Below are 21,950 nucleotides of genomic sequence, written 5' to 3'. Positions count from 1 at the left end.
CTGTGTACTTACTATGGCTCCTGATGATCCAGTGGGTCCTGATCCTCCTTTCAGACCAGGAGGTCCCTGGAAAGATCGCACATCATTTAAACTATGTATCTTGTATCATTTATAATATAAAGTGGTCAAGTAATTTAAATGGAGTTTGGTGTAGATGTATTTGTGTGAGTTACCATAATTCCAGGGGCTCCTCTGCTCCCTCTGAACCCTTTCAGTCCTTGAGGACCGTTCTTCCCAAATGTCCCCGGTAAACCTGGATCACCCTGAGACGCACAAAAATAATATTGTACAATTAAAACACAAACGATGATTCTATGACCCCCTTTACACCTGGCATTAAAATGTGTATCCAGATTGTATCTAGATGTGATTTAACCTTATTACATTTACACTTGGTATTAATATGTGTCTCCAGTGTCCACACTGAGATCTCATCGCTGTGTCTGAAAGGTCTGAGAGGAAGCCTCCAGAGGCTGCATTACACACAGGCTTGCAGCCAGGTACTGCGTAATGCGCGGCGGACACATCAGCCTCAAAACGCTGCTGTTTAGGGGGAAAGGGCTCCCAAACGTGACTCTGAGGTACGTCTACACTCGCACACACAGAGGGTTTATCCATAGGCACTTTTTGCCACGCCGACTCAAACCGTGCCGTGCTGATTTGCATTTCCATTACCAGTTTTAGGACCGTCTCTGGAGTCGGGCCAAGGTCAGGTCAAGTCAATTTTATTTGTACAGCCCAATATCACAAAAAATAAATTTGCCTCAGGGGGCTTTACAATTTGTAGAGGATACGACACCCTCTGTCCTTGACAGTACGACCTCCTCATCGGATAAGGAAAAACTCCCCCCAAAAAAACCTTTGCGCCCGACCCGCCTCCAAGCTGGTTGTGGTGACGTCTCACCCAGACAGAGCGGTGGCGATAATCTCTCTGGTCACGGCGGTCCAGTGACCAGAGGAGCGCTGAGAGCACGCTGCACAACCGGCCAAAGCTTTGAATATTAGCTTCTACCGAAAAAAAAGGTCATCGGGATAGCCCTAGCGTTACGTATTTCCGCCCACGTAGTTGTTATATGTGGATTGAAAGCACATTTGCATTTACAGTTGTGTTCAATGAGGTCACAACGCGTCCCTGACCACTTCCAGAGGTGGTTTGGCCAATCGGATCACAATCTGTCCTCAATGCATTTTGGGTGAGTTTACACCTGGACCTTCACATGGTCAAGCACTATCCGACTTCAATCCGATCACCGAAGACGCATTTTAGCGCCAGGTGTAAAGGGGGTCACTGAGATGGTGATGATGATTAGTGTTTATGTGTGAGCAACTGTGTGGACCTACCTTTCCACCTTCCTTCCCAGCAGCCCCAGGTAAACCATGCTCTCCAGGTACACCTGGCGCCCCTGGGTGACCTCTGTCTCCTGTTGGACCGGATTCACCTGATTTGCCCTGAAACACACACACAAGTGATTGGGTCAATTACACCTATACAGACATGACGCACACGGCAGGAGGCAATATTACGTAACAGAACTGAGTCACATAGTTGAGCTCACCTGAGGCCCGACAACACCTGAGGGTCCTGGAGGCCCCGTCTTCCCTTGGAATCCCTGCAGTCACAAAACATGATGTCTAAAAAACATATTATGGTGCGTGTGAGTGTGTGTGTATGAACTCCTTTGACCTCACTCACCGGCTCTCCTCGTTGACCTGGGTGACCTGGAAGTCCGTCTTTCCCAGCAGGACCCTAAACACACACATACATGCGTGCACACAGAAACACACAGACACACACCAAGACCAAGGTGAGAAATAAATAGGAGCTCAGGATGAAAAAGCATTTTTTTTCATTGACTCAAACTTCACTGCAGGACCTGTCCCCTGCAGGCCACTGTAGGTGATTTACAGCAGCATAGGCTAGGATTTCTTTCCAGAGCCTTCTCAGTCAGATTACTTTTCTCAGAAAACGATAAAGACACCTGAAGCAGTATGAAATATTGGCACCATGCAGCCTGCACCACAACAAAATACCTCCCGCCATCCGAGCCACGGTATATAATGAAAAACTGGACTGGAAAAATCAGATACTGTCTTAGAGGTCAAACTCTGTTTGCCAGGGGTTGGGACCTTTTGTATTTTTGGAAGATTGTGTTTTCACTGTGAAGGCTTGTAGATGAATATTGTTCTTGTTCTGTTCTGTATGTAACGTTGATATTTTAGACGGTACTTGGTTTGCTCCTATAATTAAAGGGGAACTATGCCCATTTTCAAAATCCATACATGTTATGAGTCAGTCCAAAAATATTAGTAAACAAGAACAACTCTCCTAAACCCAAAAACTAGAGAGCTAAAATTCAAACTTGTGATGTCATAGGGTTTAAAGTGTGGAGCTGCTCCATAGACAATGAAGATGGAGAGATGTTCACTGAGAGCACCCAGGGGAATGATCTGAGTTTACGGGAACATTTTCTGTTTCACAGCTGACAACACTACAATCAAATAATGCTCATTTGGGTATAGAGTATAGAGCATTATCTATGGAGCAGCTCCAGACTTTATATCCTATGACATCACAAGTTTGAGTTTTAGCATTCTAGTTTTTGGGTTTGGGTGAGAGTTGTTCATGTTTACTAATATTTTCTGTCTGTCTTGGACCATAGAAATAACATGTATGAATTTTGAAAATGGGCGTAGTTCTCCTTTAACTAAAAACAAATAAGAATAATTTATAAACCCTTTCAAACTTGACAACATAAACATCCTAAATGGGCGCCTACAAATTTCCTGTTGCAAAGATTGTGCCCGAAATTCCATACTAACATGCTATTGAGTACGCTAAAACAGTATGTGAGAGTTTACAGTATGTTCTATGGGTACCCACGAGTCTCCCCTTTACAGACATGCCCACTTTATGATAATCACATGCAGTTTGGGAGAAGTCATAGTCAAGTCAGCACACTGACACACTGACAGCTGTTGTTGACTGTTGGGCTTCAGTTTGCCATGTTATGATTTGAGCATATATTTTATACTAAATGCAGTACCTGTGAGGGTTTCTGGACAATATTAGTCATAGTTTTGTGTTGTTAATTGATTTCCAGTAATGGATATATACATACATTTGCATAAAGCAAGCATATTTCCCACTCTCATGTTGATAAGAGCATTACATTTCTGACAAATCTCTTATATTTACATGATTTTTCCCCAAAAAAGAGAAGGTTGGGTGGAGTGGTGGAGTAAATCTTTCTCCTGATACACACGGTTACAAATAAAGATTATGACTAATGAATCCATTTAAAATGTGTGTGTGTTTTTTCACAACTCACACTTGATCCTTTAGGTCCTGACTCTCCATTCCTCCCTTGCGGCCCTTGAGGTCCCTAAAAAAACATAAACAGCCATTATAACAGGCGATCAATCAACTGAATAAATAACATAATATATTAACAGTGTTTTTCTTACCCTCTCTCCAGGAGATCCCTGGGGTCCATCTTGTCCGGAGACGCCCTGTGAAAATGTAAGAGGGGAGAAGAACATGGAAGCCGTGACGGATAGAAGCTGGTGAAGCACAGCTAACAGTGTAAATGTATTCGACCATTAACAAGAACAGTTACTATTGGCCGAGAGGAGAGTCAGCTGACCTTTTCTCCTGATTTCCCTGTTGGCCCTCTTGCTCCTCTGCCGCCTCGTGCACCCTGCCGTAGAAGAAACATGCGTGAGACCAGGACAGCCATGAACTCTTACTGACCTGAGACAGACGGTGTGATTCGAACAGATCTCCAGTTCAGTAGGTAGTGAATCACTATACAGTGACGCGTTCAGGGACTTATTGGTTCAGTGAGCACAGTGATGACTCAGGGATCTGCAGAAGTGTGACTTTAAGGTGACATTGATGATAAGGCTAACATCAACAACATAACTCAGGTAAATTATGAAAAGTTTTGAAAAGTATAAATTGCTTTGCTTCTATTACTTTCAGACTAGTGGAAAGAAAACATCCAAAATACACATTTAGGTGTTTATTTTACTACTTTGTCTTTTTGTGTTTGTAGATTTCTCCTAAATTCACCAAAAGTTTGCATTAGAAAATGCCTCATTTACATATTTAAACATAACATTTCAGAAAACTAACTGGGGAAGTTTCATAGTGATATCTGTTATTTAAATTTGTTTACCCTATTCATCTTTAGAGTCTTGCAAAATGTATGGAATTTACAAGTTTTCGCAAAATGATGTTTTTCTCAATCTCTGAGCCAGAAATCATCAAATCAATCAATTCAGTAGCACTTACATACACCAAACTTTCCAGTTTCATTCCTATCTATATTCTGAAGGTCTTTATAGAGGGGTTTGTTCGTATATCATTCATAACCTGATTTATAGAACATTTTATTCATAAAAACATTGAGACAGAGAGTTTTTTTTTTTTTTTTATTGCTGTCAACAGTATTTTCTGATTTATAGGGTGATAAATAGAGATATCCTGAAGGAAATATCCGGCTCGTTAGCTGCTAAATGCTCCACTATATCCATTAACTAGTCGCTAACTGAGTCTGCCATTTGGTGCTGGACAGGAAGTGGTTTTTAGAGCTCTTTAGCTGTAAACAGCTGCCTGCTGTGGCCACAAACGACGCTATGATGAAAGCAGTGAGAGTGAACCTGAAGTCTAGTGATGTTACTCCATATTCTCCAAATATCTTCATACCTAATCTGAATGTATTACTACTCTACTGCTGTACTGGATGGTACAATTTAACACTGTGTCATTTTAACCAAGATACAGTAAATGGACAATTTGAATTCAACAACAACGTACAATATCCCATTAGCATCCTGAGGTTGAATGCTAATACATTTCTTTTACAAGGTGTTATATTTTACTGCGTTCCAGCTTTTCAGATTAGAGTGAAGATCACCCTTGAGTTACAAATGCTAATGAAAGAGAGGATGGCTAGGAGAGGGGGCAGGACTTCAGCTCTCTGTTTCTAGTCTTCTGACTCACCTGGTTTTAAAAGTGCATTCTGGACATTTCTTGATTTGCTTGTAGTAAATATTTTGGCTTGTGTCTTGCCTTTTTCAAAAATATCTCCCTGTGCAATTCATTACCTACTGAACTAGGGAATGTTTTGAGACACAGCACTCACATTCGGACCCCTCTGGCCTCCACCTCCCGCTTGTCCTGCAGGACCCTGGGTAACACCACAAAAGACATTATTAGAGGACATTAATAGGAAAAGTCTGATTTCCTGATTCAATATCATCATGATGTTAAACCCTCTACTCACTTTCTTCCCCTTGTCTCCTGCAGCTCCCAGTGCACCAGGAAATCCTTCAGAGCCCTGAAGAGGAAGAAGGCGCACGTATTCACTTAGTATAAATGATATGTTCTATATCTGTAACCTGTTTACATTCATTTAATCCATCAGAGATTATTTTTATTTGTTTTACCTTAGGCCCCTGTCGCCCTGGATATCCTGGCAGCCCAGGAACTCCCAGTTTCCCCTAAAAAGAGAGACACAGTCTGACTCTTAACTCGTCTGGTACAAGTTTAAGAAGTTCTTATACAAGTTTAAGAATATTTAAAGGGACTGTTTGTAACTTTTTAAGCGTATAAATGTCGTGGGTCGCCACACATGCGCGTTCGCATATGCGCGCTCGCATGTGGCCGGAGCCTCGTCTCCGCTGCCTGCTTAACTTCACTCAGACAGAGCGCGCGTTCTCGCGCACTCGCTCCACCTCTACTAGACGTGAACGCGCGCTCACTCCACACTGTAGAAGAGTTAGTTTAGCTCTGAGAATATCTAGTGAATGTACAGGGGACGTTTATGCAGAAATAAATGCTGCAGCTCCTCCAGACCAACAGAGGTTTTCCGTGTCTTGTGAAGTGACGGGGCTCCTCCACGCGTTACGTTGTCGTCTCGTTACCGACCGGGTGCCGGTGTCTCCCTGCGGCTGCCGGCTGCGGTCGGGAGGCGATAACGTAACTCGTTGAGTAGCCCTGCTGCCTGAGCCTGCGCTGAGGCAGGAAAAGCCAACACTAGGATCAGCAGTGATTCATGGAGAGACCTTCGTCTGGTCAGCTAACATTACTGCCAAGCAGCTGAAATATAGAGTGATATTGTGGGTTTTAGCTGACGTGTGTCGCCTCACTGTGTTGAGCGGTGCTCGTCCATGTCTATTTAGAGCGAGCAAGCGTGAGCTCGACGCTGACTTTCGTTGAGTTCAAGGCCACAGGTGTCGCTGTTAACAAGCATTTCTGAAAGTTACAAATAGTCCCTTTAATGATATTTTTTTATCAATTTTGTGGTGTACCTTCTCTCCTGAAGTACCAGAAGAGCCAGCTTCTCCTAGAGGACCCATCTGTCCTTTGGGCCCCTCAGGCCCGTCTTCTCCTCGGCCACCTAGGGCTCCGTTGTCTCCGACGTCCCCTTTTACTCCAAACTCCCCTTTGGCCCCTGGGAAACCATCCTCCCCCTGCAGACAGAAGGATTTGGAGGAGACAGAAAGAAAGAAAGAAAGAAAAGACAGTTTAGACAGATAGTGGAGAAATGGTCTGCATACTGACGTTGATCTGTGGAGGTAATATGTTATTTTCAGACAACAAAACATCCCGAATGGTTTCAGACTGAACCATTTTTCTGTCTCGCTCACCTTTTCGCCTTTGCTTCCCTTTAATCCTCTGATTCCATCTGCTCCCTGTCAAACGGGAGAGAAAAAACAATCAGGAAGTCAACAAGAAAACACAAAACGTGATATAATATCACTGCCTGTTTCCATGACATCTTCAAGATGTGGCAAGCATATCAAACTGCTAGCATGCTTTGCCATTTTATCTGACTGTTGGCAGTGAAAACCATAATATGCTTAATGCTTCGTCTAGGTGGTGATGGCTTGAAAAAAAGTTTCTAGAACTACAAAATAGAGCCATATTTTCAGATGGACAACCGTCCCATTTAGCCATTTTCTTCCGCTTATCTGGGGCCGGGTCGCGGGTCCAGCAGGCTTAGCAGTCCCTCTCCCAGGAACGTTTTCCAGACCCCAAGGCGTTCCCAGGCCAGACAAGATATGTAATCTCTCCAGCGTGTTCTGGGTCTACCTCGGGCCCTCCCACCAGTTGGATGTGCCCAGAAAACCTCCAAAGGGAGGCGCCCAGGAGACTTCCTGATCAGATGCCCGAACCACCTCAGCTGGCCCCTTTTGACGCTAAGGAGCAGCGGCTCTACTCCGAGCTCCCTCCGGATGTCTGAGCTCCTCACCCTATCTCTAAGGCTGAGCCCAGCTGCCCTACGAAGGAAACTCATTTCTACCGCTTGTATTCGTGATCTCCTTCTTTCCATAGGTGAGGGTTTGAACGTAGATGGACTGGTAAATCGAGAGCTTTGCCTTCCGGCTCAGCTTCCTCTTCACCACAACGGTCCGGTACAAAGCCAGCATCACTGCTGACACCGCACCGAACCGCCTGTCCGTTTCACGCTAAAAGTACAGTACTTGAGTAGCCTTAATGTACTTAGTTACATTCCACCACTGCTAGAGCACACATTTCAAAGTTCTCAACAGATCTAGCGTCTTTATTTTGCTCTCTAAGTGCACCAGATTGATGCATTTAACTCTGACACAGTCTCACAAATCCTGTGGGAAACACTGTGTTCAAAAGATTCCCTAAACCGACAGAGGATCATGAAATTCATCAGGAGATGTTAAAGCCAGAGGATCAGTAAAACTGGAGTCACTGGGTATTTACAAAATAACAGGAGGGTTTAGCATTTCCTACCTTGACTCCTCGTTGTCCAGGGTATCCAACAGGGCCCTGCACTCCTGAAGGACCCTACACATGAACACACACACATTAAAGGGAACAGTTCGACATTTGGGGAAATATGCTTATTGGTTTTCTTGCTGACAGTTTGATGAAAGGATTGATACCACTCTTATGCAGTATCTGTCAGTTAAATATGATGCTACAGCCAGCAGCCTGTGTTAGCTTAGCTTAGCACAAAGACTGGAAACAGGGGGGACAGCTAGTCTGGTTCTGCATTTAGAAATCTTTCGGATCAATATGTTTTGTGTGTTTATTTAGCAACATTTTATGAAAAAAACATGTCCGATTTTTTTTACTTTTACATTAATGACACAATTTCAATACCTTTGACAATTATTATGGTTTATTGACTCATATGACCTTTTAGCTTAGGTTGTACAGATTTTAGGGATGCAAAGAAGTTGAAGATACTCCAAGAAATGACATCACAATAAGCAAAAATACAAATGTAGGCACTGCTGGACCATTTCTATTGCAGAGTTCAAAGGGTTAATCCTAAACGACAACACAACATGCACACGACAGACTTACCGGCAGTCCTTTTTCACCTGGAGTACCTTCTCTTCCGGGGTGACCCTGATAACAAGAGGACATGTTAACATCTGTAGTTATGTGGCGTTCCAGACAACTCAAATCTAGAATATTTCCGACCTCCTACTAGAAAAAGAGTTCCTACTTGTAAACTTGGGGCAAATCCATCTAGACTAGTTTATTACTGTATTTTGACAGGGACAGTGCATATTGATAACACTTCTGAAAATATGCCAGAGTTAGCCTGAAAGGCTAATTTTCATCTGTAGTCCCCGGGCAGGCAATAGTTAAAACACAGACGTTAAGAATAACCGTATTGAAAATACAATAAATGATAGAAGCCATGAAAAATAAAATATGCAGATATGAACAGAGCCTGCATTACATAGAGACAAGAGAGACAGTTCTTATAACACACAGGAGAAACAATAGCATCACAACAATCAACAGACAGCATGACAACAATGTTAGGACTGGTGAATATGTAGACTGTACAGCGACACACTAAGCAGGAGCAGCTCTTACACTAAATACAATAATAACAAATAAGACGATAAATAACGTCTCACTGTTCTAATGTTCACAAGCTTGATTTCTAGTAAACCAGGCTCTTAATGTTGTGGAGAAGGAGTGGTAGTTTTCACAGTTTCTTATTTATTGTGGTAAGTTGTTCCAGTGCTGGGAGGCTCTGACAGAAAAAGCAGATTGGCCAAAACTACTTTGTCTTCTGGAGTAAGACAATCTCCTCTAGTTGTTGCTCTAATAGTCTGGCTGGTTTTTAATGTGATGTAAGTACGGAGTGGTGGAGGAGCCATGATGTGTAATATTTTAAAAACGAGACACAGTCTCCTGTATTTAAGCATAATTTACCCCGCTTAGTAGGTTGTACTTTAAAAAATATTACAATGATGGTATCCTTGTGGCTTCTTGTTTTATTGTTTGTTTGTACAGGGACTCTATTGGCTTTGGCGTGGTTTCACTGACGTGTCCTCAACTTGTCAGACTGTATGTGATGTGTGGGAGGATCATTGTGTACATGAACATTTTGGCTGCATTAGTGGACATGCAGTTTCTTGTGAATTTGAAATTGACCAGGTTGAATCTAACATTTCCCCGACTTCACAAAGAAACAGTTCTCTGATGCTACACAACAAAGGAGGCGCACATTGTAAATGTTGAACCATCAACTGAAAGGCAACGTATAGTATATTTCCCTGTGTTTAATTAAAATAATACATGCTATCATACAGTAAAAACTCATCTAAGCATGTAAATTGATGTAAAATATGTTGCCTTGTTATTATTCGGTAGCTGGTCACGCTAAACAAATCTCTGAAAGTTATCTTTTCTGCACAAAAGTTATTCGGAAAAATAAAAAAATGCCCCAAATATTGTGGCGGCATCAATGCCGAGAGGTCAATTGTGTGTACAATTGCCAAAGAAACATCAGTTTTGTCATGGTCAGCCAAGGTTTTTGTTTACGTTTGGCACCTGGAGCGCTTGGAGGTCAGAAGTTGGGAATTTCAAATGGGAAAATTCCGACCTCCAGTTCTCTGTAACGCAGCATTAGGCGTGTAGTTGTGATGTTAAGGTTAGGATTAAGGACTAAGGAATGCATTAAGTCAATAACAGTCTTCAGACGTATATGAGTACAAACATGCATGTACTCACTGAGGGCCCGTCGTTTCCAGGTAAGCCCTGTATCCCTTTCTTCCCTTGAGGCCCCTATAAAACAAAGAGCAGTCAATCAAACATGATCTCCTTCACCCCAAAATGAAAAATTCTAAAGAAAGTGTCGTACCTTCTCTCCTGGCAGTCCTACTAACCCCTGAGGACCAGGAAAACCCTGTAGGAGAGATGGAGCATTCGTGTTTCTGTGTATGCATTAAGGCAACTGAGCTATTTCTGTGAGTATCTGTTCTCTGCTCGTACCACAATGCCAGGGTTGCCTTGCTGTCCGGGTGCTCCGATGTCTCCTACGGTTCCCTGTTACAAACATGAAATGATGTCATGGGAAGTTATTTGTTAACAGGCTCTACTGATAAGAAGTAAAACTCAATTGTTCTTTCCATTGCAACATCAGCGCCCAGCAACAGAGCAGTGTTTCCGCCATTTTGGACTGAAAACGACTACCGGACGCCAGTTAAACGTCCGCCTACAAAGAGCTGTACAAAAGTAAAACAAAATTATTTCTATTTTATTGTCATAATTTTAATGTCTCTACCGAAATGGCCTGTGTTGAACAGTAAAAATATTATAAATATGCATACTATTATAACTATTTACTTACTTATTTATTTATTAAACTCTTTTGCCCGGCCGCTTCCCAGAGGAGTTTAAAGTGAGCGATGGACGTAAATGGAAGTTAGAAAAATCCAGCACACTGATTTTGAGAGTAATCTCAAACTTTCAAACTCCTCTGATTTACAGACGTCTCTTTATACATAGACTCATTGGCGTTTTCAGTCCAAAATGGCTCCATCTAGCGGCTGTTGTCACCGGAGTTTTGTGTTTTTGCTTCTATACTCTCTTTCTTTACTACTACCTAAATTATACTCACGAAGTTTCCCTTTGAACCTTGAACCCCGTCAATTCCTCGAATGCCCTGCGAGGAAAGAGAGGAGGAGTTAATACTTCTGCGTCCTTGAGTGCAAGTACAAACATGATAAGACACTGCAGGTGAATGTATGTTTCTTAAAAGCAGCCAGCTCTATACTGTAAGTAATAAATCCCCTGTATGGCTTTTATTTTCTGGCTATAGCCTCTATTCCTAAAACTTTCCTGTCTGAGGAAGAGATATAAGGAGAGTGCACTGCCTCGTATCTTTAACAGATTTATTCCTGAGGCTTGTAACATGAGCCTCCTGGGACAACAGCTAAATGAAACTGAAAATTATGAGCCACCCTGTTGGTTTTGGCTACGCCGCCTCCTTGCTTGAGGCATTTAATGCTTCATTAACCAAAACCGAGCACAAATATGTATTTTACACAAGTGAGGAAGTGCTTCCTGGGTGTGCTGTCAGATTCTTACAAGTGCTAACTTGTGTTTCTATAAATGCAAATTAGAAAGAAACTGCTCGGGGGTGTTTGGAGATTTGGCAGAGAGACGGTCGTTTTATCAGATGAGATACCCATAACATGATGTTAACAAACGGAGAACCGCAGTAACATCGTGATTAGGCATTATCGTGTGGCATCATCTGACAGTGGCACCACAGCTGGATTTATGTTGGTGGTGAGAAGAGCCCAATTTTCACTGCATGGATGAACACAGAGGCGAGACAGCAGGATAATTACTGGTCTCTCTTTTACTGTTGTCAAGGGTAGAGATGAATATGTGCGTGCCTGTGTGTGCGTGTATGTGTGTGTGCAGAGTTGGTATGTATAAAGAACTGTATATTTCCCACTCACAGGCTGGCCTGAGGGTCCAGCACGACCTCTGGGACCGTTCAGACCTCTGGAACCCTGAAATACACATCACAGTTACATTTAATGAGATATAATCACATGTAATTGAGTGTGTGTGCCCTTATACTTCTATCCGCGTGAGGACCAATTTGATTATTAGATCAGTGAGAACATTTTTGAAAAGTCTGAATACTTTGGCTGGTTCTCACTTCTTCAGTAGGTTGTTTAAGGATTAAGACTTAGTTTTAGGGTTAAGGTAATGGGATGAGAGAATCTTTTATGTTAATATTTAAGTACAGAAGTCCAGTGCATGGGTGTCTATTTGTGTGTGGCAGCGTAACAGGTACAATCAGACAGATAAGTAAGTGTGTTTTGGACTTTTTGTATATTAGGAGACAAGGGATTTCTTTTGTTAACATGTGTAACTTTGTCATGGAATAAAAAGAAAGTCTGGAGATAGTTAGTGTTAGTTATAGAGCTGCAACAATTATTTTTTTTAATTAATTGCCAGCTTATATATGAATATGTTCTGGTTTCTTTACTCCTCTATGACAGTAAACTGAATATCTTTGAGCTGTGGACTAAACAAGATATTTGAGGACGTCATCTTGGTCTTTGAGAAATCAACATTTTTCACCATTTTCTGACATTTTATAGACCAAACAACTAATCGATTAATTGAAAAAATAATCGGCAGATTAATCAACAATGAAAATAATCGTTAGTTGCAGCCCTCGTTATTTAGTTATAATAGTTTGACATTTCGGGAAATGTAATTAGGGCGGACCAAATAAATAAATAATTTGCTTAGTGGCTTTACGAAGGAACAAATTTATCTTTTGGATCTCGAGAGCTGCCTTCAGACTTCAGACTTCTGCAGAAGTCCAGGTCAGTCGTCTCCCTCTCATGTTAACATGTCGTTTACCTGTGTCCATCTCAACATAAGCCCGTGCAGGAAGCCCGTACTCCCCTGCGATTTGGTTCACTTCCTGTAATTGGGTCGGATTATGTTCTCATTGCAATCAAACTGCACTAGGGTTCACTTGGAAACGGTCCAAGAGGTGGTCTCGGACCGTTTGTTGTTTTGGTCTGCACCAGAGTACAATTAAAACAGACTAAATGTTGGCTTGTGAAATCACAGTCAGCTTTAATGGTGCTGGTTGGCTGAGTTTGTTACCTTAAGACAGAACCAGGCTAGCTGTTTTCCCCTGTGTCCAGTCTTTATGCTAAGCTAAGCTAACCAACTGCTGATTGTAGCTTCATAATATGAGAGTGGTATTGATCTTCTCATCTAACACAAAGCAAAGAAGCATATTTCCTAAAATATCAAACCATTCCTTTAAGTTGAATTTAGGGTAAGAGTTGGGGTTGGGCATGTTTAAAGGTTAGAGGGATGAATTGTGTAAACGAGGGTCCTCATATGTATAGATACACAGAGTCATTTATTGTATATTACTGTATGTGTGTTTGTGTGTGTGTGTGTGTGTGTGTGTGTGTTTTTAATTGTGTGTTAACACTTACAGCATCACCTGGTTGTCCTCTTGGCCCAGACGGCCCCTCAGAGCCCTGAGAACAACAACAAACATGAATACATGTTGTACATACACAAACACAAACACGAACTTGCATAAATATGAATACGCTCCTACCTTTTCTCCTGGCTCTCCAGAAGGACCTAGAAGACCCGGTTTACCCCTGTCCCCCTGACAAAACACACAGACACAGAAGTTGGCAGTATCAGTATTATGAATTATATGCTTATCACTTATTCAGCCAGATAACTTACTTTATGCCCTTTGTTTCCAGGGAGACCTGGTAAGCCGTCAAACCCTCTATCCCCCTGAGAAGAAGAGATGGATTAGTTTATATTTTAATAAGAGAGAGCAGTCAGGAAGTGAATAGTGTGACTGTGACATCAGTTCTTCTTCACCTTCGTTCCAGATTCTCCTATCGCACCACGGCCGCCATCTGTACCCGCTCGACCCTAATGAACACATACAGACACAAGTTAGACACGGTAGCTTCCTCACTTTGACCTACTGTAACTGTTTGAGCTGTTGAGAAAAGACTAAAGTGATCAACCGCTCACAGTGATCACGGTTATATGGGTCAAAAAGTATATACTGTATATAAATGCTGTTTAAATAATTTGCTAGTAGGAAATAAAGTAGTCCTCTTACAGTGTTCATTTTGGGTCTTTTCATACATGAAAACATATGGGAAAAAAGTTACTACTACGGTAATTCTATATACAGTATATTGTTTTTACTTTACTCCCTTGATACTTTGCCTTGCGGCTCGCAGCAACCCGTCTGCGATTCAGCTGCGCTACCTGAGGCTGGTTCTGCGTGCACATTGAAATCATGACGGGAAAAAAGAAAGTAATTTTCTCTGATTAAAAAGAGATGCAGCAGAGACACTTGGTGTTCCTCAGGCTGCCTTACAGATGACGAATGCGCACAGGGAAAGCACTTGTAGTTGAAGCCGCCCCTCGTCAAGTAGATTGATAATGCCCGGTCATGTAATGCCTTCTAAGTGAAACTCTGCCAGTCCCCAACCAGCTCTGCGCCAACGGCCACCCAGTGCACCAACGGCCCCGCACTTCACCCAGAGCTCAGTCCTTTTGCTGGCGAGTGACCAAGGAGTCTCGGCAAAGGGGGCCGTTCATCTGCATGCACCACCTGCGCTGCAGTGACAGCCAGCTGAAAGCTGGCACAGCCTCACATCAAGAGTGTCCTTGGTGAGGGAAAAGGCAGAAGGATTGGCAGCGAGCCAGTAAATAACGAAGCGGTCCGTTTCATTACTTTTTATTAGGCGCAAATTAATCGCATGATTGTCCATAGTTAATCGCGATTAATCCAAAATTAATCACACATCTGTTCAAAATGTACCTTAAAGGGAGATTTGTCAAGAATTTAATACTCTTATCAACATGGGAGTGGGCAAATATGCTTGCTTTATGCAAATGTATGTATATATTTATTATTGGAAATCAATTAACAACACAAAACAATGACAAATATTGTCCCTCATAAAAAATATGCTCAAATCATAACATGGTAAACTGCAGCCCACCAGGCAACAACAGCTGTCAGTGTGTCAGTGTGCTGACTTGACTATAATTTGCCCCAAACTGCATGTGATTATCACAAAGTGGACATGTCTGTAAAGGGGAGACTCGTGGGTATCCATAGAACACATTTACATTCACATATCTTGAGGTCAGAGGTCAAGGGACCCCTTTTAAAATGGCCATGACAGTTTTTCCTCACCAAAATTTAGCGCAAGTTTGGAGTGTTATTTTTCCTCCTTCACGACAAGCTAGTATGACATTGATGGTACAATTTCTTTAGGTTTTCTAGTTTCATATAATACCAGTATCTTCACTCTAGCTTTAAAACTGAGCCCGCTACAACCTAAAAATCACAAGTTGCATTAATTCGTTAAAGAAATTAGTGGCGTTAAAACGAATTTGCTTTAATGCCTTATTATCACGTTAACTTTCACAGCCCTAATTTACATTCATGTAATAAACATAGAAATGTCAATTAGATGGTAATCTGCATGAGAAATAAAGAAAAACAAAAAAGAATTGGTTATAATAATCATCCGCTTATAGTGATCAATTTGACCCGAACAGATGTGATCACTTTAATTGGTTTCCACTGCATGTACTGTTCCATGTATGATATTTGTTTACAAAAGACTCCAGTAAATAGTCTCACCCTTTTCCCGCCTCGTCCGTTCTGACCTGTGCCACCTGACAATCCTGGCTGACCCTGGATGGGGGGAGGTGGAAAGAGAGCAGTTGAGCTGGTTCTCAAATGAGTTCAAGTGTTATACAGATGGAGTGAGGTGCTGAGCGTGTTGCCATGACAACCAGCTAACTCACCGGTGGCCCCGAATCTCCACTGGTCCCCTTCAGCCCAGAGGGACCAGGTGCACCCTGGGGAGACAAAAAAAGGTCTGCTTTAGGATCCATTGTCTGCACAAGTGTGTGTTAGTAAGCGTGCTCTGTATGAATCTTTGTAATATTGGACTTTTAAACTGCAGGAACTTTAATGACCTGTAGGGCCTATGTCCACCAAAGTGTTTTTTCCAAATAGCTGGATCGGATATCGATTATGTTCAACAGTTTTATATACATTATATACTGGGATTTTAATTTTAAGTTTTGACCAATTTTTGCTGCATTAAAAAGGTTTACACTTGAATTGTAATTCCTGTTAATTTTGAATGATTTTTACCAAGTTGCTGGTGCAAAATGTATTATTTTAATAATAAATAGCAATTAACTAAATCTATATCTATGTATTTATTTGTTACATTTACTTTTACAAAGTTAAAAAAAGCAATGTCAAGCCTGATGTTGCCTTACACATAAAATAATGAGCCCAGTCACTTCCACACAGTGAGGCATACAGCTTATTATATTAAACACTGGTATTGGATCGGTACTCTGTATGGGATGATACCCAAAGCCCTATTTTCCACTAAGTAGCGGAGTAGCGTGACTAAACGATACATCCCTTTATTGTACTTAATCTTGAAGAAAAAAATCCAGCAGTACATTCTCCAACACATTATTCACCCCTTCACCTCCACGTCTTCTGATTCAGGAGAAAATCGAGCAGCGGGCAAATCTCACTCACCAGTGGTCCAGGTCTTCCCCTGAGGCCGAGCGGCCCTGAAGGTCCCTTCATAGCCAGCTAGAAGAAGAGGAAGAAGTCAGACAGGGACACACACACACACACACACTGCAGTAGTTCCACATCACTCTCTCTGTGTGTTTAGGACGTGACGGTAATATTTCAGAAGTTTGTGTACCTTGGTCTGCTGCAGGATGGCCTGAGCCTGCGCCTCCTGTGCAGAAACCACAGTCCCTGACTTTGGACCACCACCACCTGACTGGAACTGCACACACACACACACACACACACACACACACACACACACACACACACACACACAATATGCTTTTAAGTCAAACTCAATACCCCACCCAGTGGCCAATTTGTAGCATTGCTATTCAAGTTTTGCATAAAAAAAGCTGCAGGAGGGTGAAATGAAAGGAAAAATGTGAACAACTTGAAGTGGAGAAACATGACATGCAGATGCTTCCATGCAGGGCACGAGGCGTCTCTGGATGGTTTGATGAACCATTAAATGATGTGAATCACATGTTATGGCCTTCACGGTCACCAGATGTCAACCCAAACAAACACCCCATTAAGTTTTAAAGAGCCACAGCTGACTGACACAGCGACTGGACCAAACAAATATATCAAGTCACACATTGAAATGCTAAATTGAATGTTTGATTGACATCTATATAGACTATATGTTTTATAAGGGCTCTGTTAAGTTGAGTGAGGGCAGGTGATGTTACGTCATTCAAACATTCCTAGTTGCCCCGGGGCTCCGTTAAGGGTTAACAGGACCAAATAGCTGCCATAGCAACATCACTGCAGCTCGTAAGGCCTCAGGCAACACAGACGTTTCTTCACGTTACCGGTATGAGCATGATGTTTCCTGGTGGACCTGGTATCCCATCAGCTCCGTTAAGGCCTGGCCGCCCTTGAGGGCCCTGAGAGGACACAGAGGAGGACAGTTATGGAGACAAGCCAACATGTGGTGGACTCAGTCACTCCCACAGCAAACAGAGGACAGTCCTCACCAGCTCCCCGGGGTCTCCTCGAGGTCCTACTGGTCCTGTGATTCCAGAAGGCCCGGCCTCTCCCTGTATAAAAAAACACAAAAAGCCAATATATTTAATTGCAATCTTCTGTTTCCATATTAAAAGTCACTGCAGTTGCACTCGTGTCTGCCTTCCCCACATGCAACACAGGTGTCTTACCTGAATACTACAGAAAAATGTGTTTCAAGCTACATGGCATGCAGCAAAATTCACTCACCTCAGGTCCTGGCAGCCCGTATGGTCCTGTAATCTGCGTTCCCTGTAGAAATTTCAAAGACATTAACTTGTTTTTGTTTGGTTAAGGTGTAGAATCAAAACAGGATGTTTGAGGCCATTACTAGGGTTTAACAGAGCCAATAAGAAATGTTAAGAAATGTGTGGGACATTTAACATTTAACTTTAATATATTGTGTTATATGTTATTCATTGTGTGAAATGCACTAGTGGCATTTTAATGCATATTTCCTATAAATTTTCTAGAAAATCAATTGAGAAATTATTCATGGATTAAATAATCAGTCAGGAACATCAGTGTTTGGTTTATTCAGCAAATTAATTACCTGAAAAAACAACATACTTCTTAACATTGATGCAAAAATCACATAAAATTTGAATATTGCTAATACAACCTGAGATATTAAAGTGATAATAACCACGGTGTGAACGGAATGACAAAATCTCTGACGGTAGAAAAACGTTTATTGTTTGATGGTATTTATATCATCATATCATCCATCCATACTTGTCAGAGCTCTCTGGTTTCTAAACAGTCATCAACGTTTTACCTCAAACACATCTTTGGCATTTCTGTATCTGCAATTTTCTGTTTCTTATTGGCCAACATGTACGCTGATACTTATTTATGTCGGTTGGTTTTCTCCGTCGGGCTGGATCTATATCTTTTTGAATACCTTTAAGGATAACTTCTGTATTTTTCAACCTATTTTCCCATGTTTTTGTGACTAACTGACTAATAGGGACAATCATTTCTGAAATTGGTCCAGTATTGAGGGAGAGCGCTGCAGACGGCAGCTGCTCACAGGCTGCAGTATGGTGCTATTGGGGCAAGCTGGCACCGTCATTTAGGTCCACTAGAAGTGCTTGTTTTTGCCATGACAGGCTCTGATTGATTATTATAAGTGTCTGACAACATTATGGAAAGAGTCTCGCTGGAGGAGAAGTCTCGTTGTAAGAGCTGGCGAAGTGACGTGTCGCCGGAAGACAACGGTGGAATAGTGGAATACATCCATGGTGGAAACGTGAGCGGCAGCCGGGCAGAGTTTGTTGTGTTGGAGTACAGAAAGTGTCGCTTAGTGTTATCTAAAAGATGTTCAATGTCATAGCTGAATATTTAGGTGATTTCCACAACATGGATGAGGTCTTTGAATTCAATGGCCGTTTGTATTTATTTGAGCCAGAGTATACGGATATTCAGATTTCACAACGAGACTCCTCATTGAGCAGGACTGGACACAATAACAAACAGACCGGATCAAGAGAAAGGTCCGAAAAATGTTTTATTTCTCTGTAGGGTCCTTTCTATAATGTTGTTAGACTTATAATAACAATCTGAGCCCGTCAGTGGCAAAAACAAGCATTTTAGTGAACGTAACTTTACGCTGCTCACTTGCCCTCGCAGCTCGTTTTGCGGCTGCCAGTTACAAGTTATCCGTCAATACCGGACCAATTTTCAGAAATTGTTGTCCTCATTAGTCACTTAGACACAAAAACATGGGACAATAGGGTCTATGTTGAAAAACACTGAAGTTACCCTGTAATTTGAGAAGTGTGAGCTGATTTTCCTTTTTTTCATTTAAAAAAGTATGCAAATCTCCTGATCCATCACTGTTGTCTTAAGCAGTCGGTCTTAAGTTATTTTCCTCATCCAAATCAGGAAATATCTGGTCAACCCTGCACCGGACAACGAGTATAGATAGTGGATGGATGGAATATCTGATCAAAGAATAAGTAAACAAGACTAAGGCTGCGGTTGAATAGTCTTTTTTGCTTAGGAAGAATCCTAACTGAGTGAAATGACCCAGAAGTATCTAAGTAACAGCCATGATAAAAGCCGGTCAAAATCTCTAAATGCTAAGGAAAGGTGCTTCAATGCTTCCTTTCTTAACTCCTTTAGCATAGGATACACTGGACCATCATTTACCAAAGGAAAGGAGATAATGCCGTCCCACAATCAAAGCGACGCACCATTCTGCCATTCATAAAAATAAACGATCATGCCTATCCTGCACTGATTTAACAATTATTTTTCATAATTATGGGATTTATGTTGATAAATATGAGTGGACACTGACGACCATTTAGTTTCTCTATATTATAAGCATCAGATAAAAAAGCAAGATAGATCTATAATATATGATTTAACAGTAAAAAAAGCAAAATATAATAAGAAGACAGACTGAACGGTTGAATTCACATTATTGCACATAGGAAATATCCATATTGAACGGTTTAATTTAAATTACTATTCAACTATTCGACCGAAGCCTCAGACTTGGACCAAGCATTCGATGCCTTTCCTCTGCTACTTGATAGTTTTTGATGCTGTGGACACGTTTCAGTCGGTATTCAAAACATTTTAAGATTCAACAATATCAAGCCCCGTTGTTGTTGTTGTTGTCGTTGTGGTTGTGTATGTGTTTAAGTCTGGGTGTGTTTTCCTCACCGCTCCCAAAATGCCCGGCTCTCCTTTGTCTCCTTTCTCTGGTATATCCTGATGAGAGGAGACGGATGCAGACATGTGAACAACATGAAATAGATGAATAAGTTAGTAGTTTTCTATTCTCTACACAGGATTCCTTAACTGCACAAACTCTTGGTGTGTGACGGTTTGGATGGTACCTGTGCGTTAAGAGATAACTCCCCTTCCCTCTCGGCCGGTCCGTAACGCTCATCGTATTCTTCCTCGTATTCATACTCGTTCACATGGTAGAAATCTGATGTGTTGTCATAGTCTTCGTACTCTACGATCTGCCCAACAAACACAGAGATAATGAAAAACAGGAAATAACAGACAGAAAGCCAAGTCCATGCTCAGAGTCTCACCTCGTACTCGGTGACATTAGGGCCTGCTGTCACCGAGGAAACAGAGAAGTCTTCATAGAGGTCACTGTAGTCAAACTCCTCAAACTCCTCCACCACGTGTTTCTTAGGTACTCTCTCCACCTGAAGACCATAAAGGAATCAAAACAGAGACGATGCATGACTGTAAGCAACATCTTGTTTATACAGAACATTGAAATGAATTAATATAATTGATCCAATGAACAGAAATGTAAGTTTTAGGACAAAGAGGATGCCTATTGAGATATCAGTAGTCCTGTCTGGCTGAGAGCTCTGTTACATGAAAGATGTCATGAAAAAGCCAAGAAATACATGGCACGGCTACAGCTTTTTATTGTAGTTCCTTCACAATAGCCTGTTTAAGCATGACGGCTTCATTGGTGTGTCATAAGAATAGAAAAATGTATGAATAATAAATTCCATGTTTTCCGTTGGCCGATTGCTTTTCTGGTGGTGTTACAAGAAAACAACTGAACACAATGAACCAGGTGTGTTTAGAGCTGTAAGCCAGACGATAAATCAAACAGCAGCAGCGGAAGAGGATTTGAAACTTTTGCCAGGAGTGTGGAGCACTGGCACAAAGAACCTGGCAACTGGACCACAAACCCATGTAAGCATGTTGTAATATGACGAGCAAAGGATAAAGAGAAAGAGATCAACTTAGGAACTTAAGATTTTTAGCTTGTAGCGGGTTCAGCTTTAAAGAGTGAAGATATTGGCATCATATGAAACTAGAAAAAAACCTAATGAATCCACTGGTGCCAACCATGTCATACTAGCTCGTCACAAAATAAGCTAAATAACGCTCCAATCTTGCGCTAAGTTTTGGCGAAGAAAAACTGTCATGGTCATTTTCAAAGGGGTCCCTTGACCTCTGACCTCAAGATATGTGAATTAAAATGTGTTCTATGGGTACCCTCGAGTCTCCCCTTTACAGACATGCCCACTTTATGATAATCACATCTAGCTTGGGGCAAGTCATAGTCAAGTCAGCACACTGACACACTGACAGCTGTTGTTGTGCCATGTTATGATATGAGCATATTTTTTATGCTAAATGCAGTACCTGTGAGGGTTTCTGGACAATATCTGTCATCGTTTTGTGTTGTTAACTGATTTCCAATAAAAAATATATACATACATTTGCATAAAGCAAGCATATTTTGCCCACTCCCATGTTGAAAAGAGTATTAAATACTTGATAAATCTCCCTTTAGGGTACATTTTGAACAGATAAAAATGTGTGATTAATTGCGATTAATCATGGACAATCATGCGATTAATCGCGAATAAATATTTGAATCAATCAACAGCCCTAATAAATACAGTAAGAAGGAGAGGGTGAGAACTCATTATGATGGTAGCTCTTTATTAATTATAACTATATTTTAAAATGGAAGTATCAAGCAGA

General features: G+C 41.5%; 1 protein-coding gene across 1 annotated transcript in view; it reads right to left on the bottom strand.

The window, feature by feature from the left end:
* Positions 1–21,950, bottom strand: part of LOC119485793 (collagen alpha-1(XI) chain-like) — a 54,613-nt gene that overhangs the window by 13,436 nt on the left and 19,227 nt on the right. The window contains exons 7-40 of the mRNA XM_037765561.1: positions 20,522–20,641; positions 20,318–20,446; positions 20,142–20,189; positions 17,676–17,717; positions 17,438–17,500; positions 17,273–17,347; positions 16,588–16,674; positions 16,413–16,469; positions 15,653–15,706; positions 15,486–15,539; positions 13,691–13,744; positions 13,547–13,600; positions 13,410–13,463; positions 13,282–13,326; positions 11,764–11,817; positions 10,914–10,958; positions 10,286–10,339; positions 10,155–10,199; positions 10,025–10,078; positions 8,354–8,398; positions 7,775–7,828; positions 6,655–6,699; positions 6,316–6,477; positions 5,452–5,505; positions 5,289–5,342; positions 5,148–5,192; positions 3,645–3,698; positions 3,466–3,510; positions 3,330–3,383; positions 1,694–1,747; positions 1,557–1,610; positions 1,342–1,449; positions 174–263; positions 13–66 (exon numbers count right to left, since the gene is read on the bottom strand). Coding sequence (XP_037621489.1) covers positions 13–66; positions 174–263; positions 1,342–1,449; positions 1,557–1,610; positions 1,694–1,747; positions 3,330–3,383; positions 3,466–3,510; positions 3,645–3,698; positions 5,148–5,192; positions 5,289–5,342; positions 5,452–5,505; positions 6,316–6,477; positions 6,655–6,699; positions 7,775–7,828; positions 8,354–8,398; positions 10,025–10,078; positions 10,155–10,199; positions 10,286–10,339; positions 10,914–10,958; positions 11,764–11,817; positions 13,282–13,326; positions 13,410–13,463; positions 13,547–13,600; positions 13,691–13,744; positions 15,486–15,539; positions 15,653–15,706; positions 16,413–16,469; positions 16,588–16,674; positions 17,273–17,347; positions 17,438–17,500; positions 17,676–17,717; positions 20,142–20,189; positions 20,318–20,446; positions 20,522–20,641 — 2,160 coding nt within the window. The remainder of the gene's footprint in view (positions 1–12; positions 67–173; positions 264–1,341; positions 1,450–1,556; positions 1,611–1,693; positions 1,748–3,329; positions 3,384–3,465; positions 3,511–3,644; positions 3,699–5,147; positions 5,193–5,288; positions 5,343–5,451; positions 5,506–6,315; positions 6,478–6,654; positions 6,700–7,774; positions 7,829–8,353; positions 8,399–10,024; positions 10,079–10,154; positions 10,200–10,285; positions 10,340–10,913; positions 10,959–11,763; positions 11,818–13,281; positions 13,327–13,409; positions 13,464–13,546; positions 13,601–13,690; positions 13,745–15,485; positions 15,540–15,652; positions 15,707–16,412; positions 16,470–16,587; positions 16,675–17,272; positions 17,348–17,437; positions 17,501–17,675; positions 17,718–20,141; positions 20,190–20,317; positions 20,447–20,521; positions 20,642–21,950) is intronic.

Source organism: Sebastes umbrosus, chromosome 3 (assembly GCF_015220745.1).
Source record: "Sebastes umbrosus isolate fSebUmb1 chromosome 3, fSebUmb1.pri, whole genome shotgun sequence".
Classification (NCBI taxonomy): Eukaryota; Metazoa; Chordata; class Actinopteri; order Perciformes; family Sebastidae; genus Sebastes; species Sebastes umbrosus.
The sequence above is the reverse complement of the archived record's forward strand: the minus strand, read 5'-3'. Positions and strand labels throughout refer to the sequence as shown.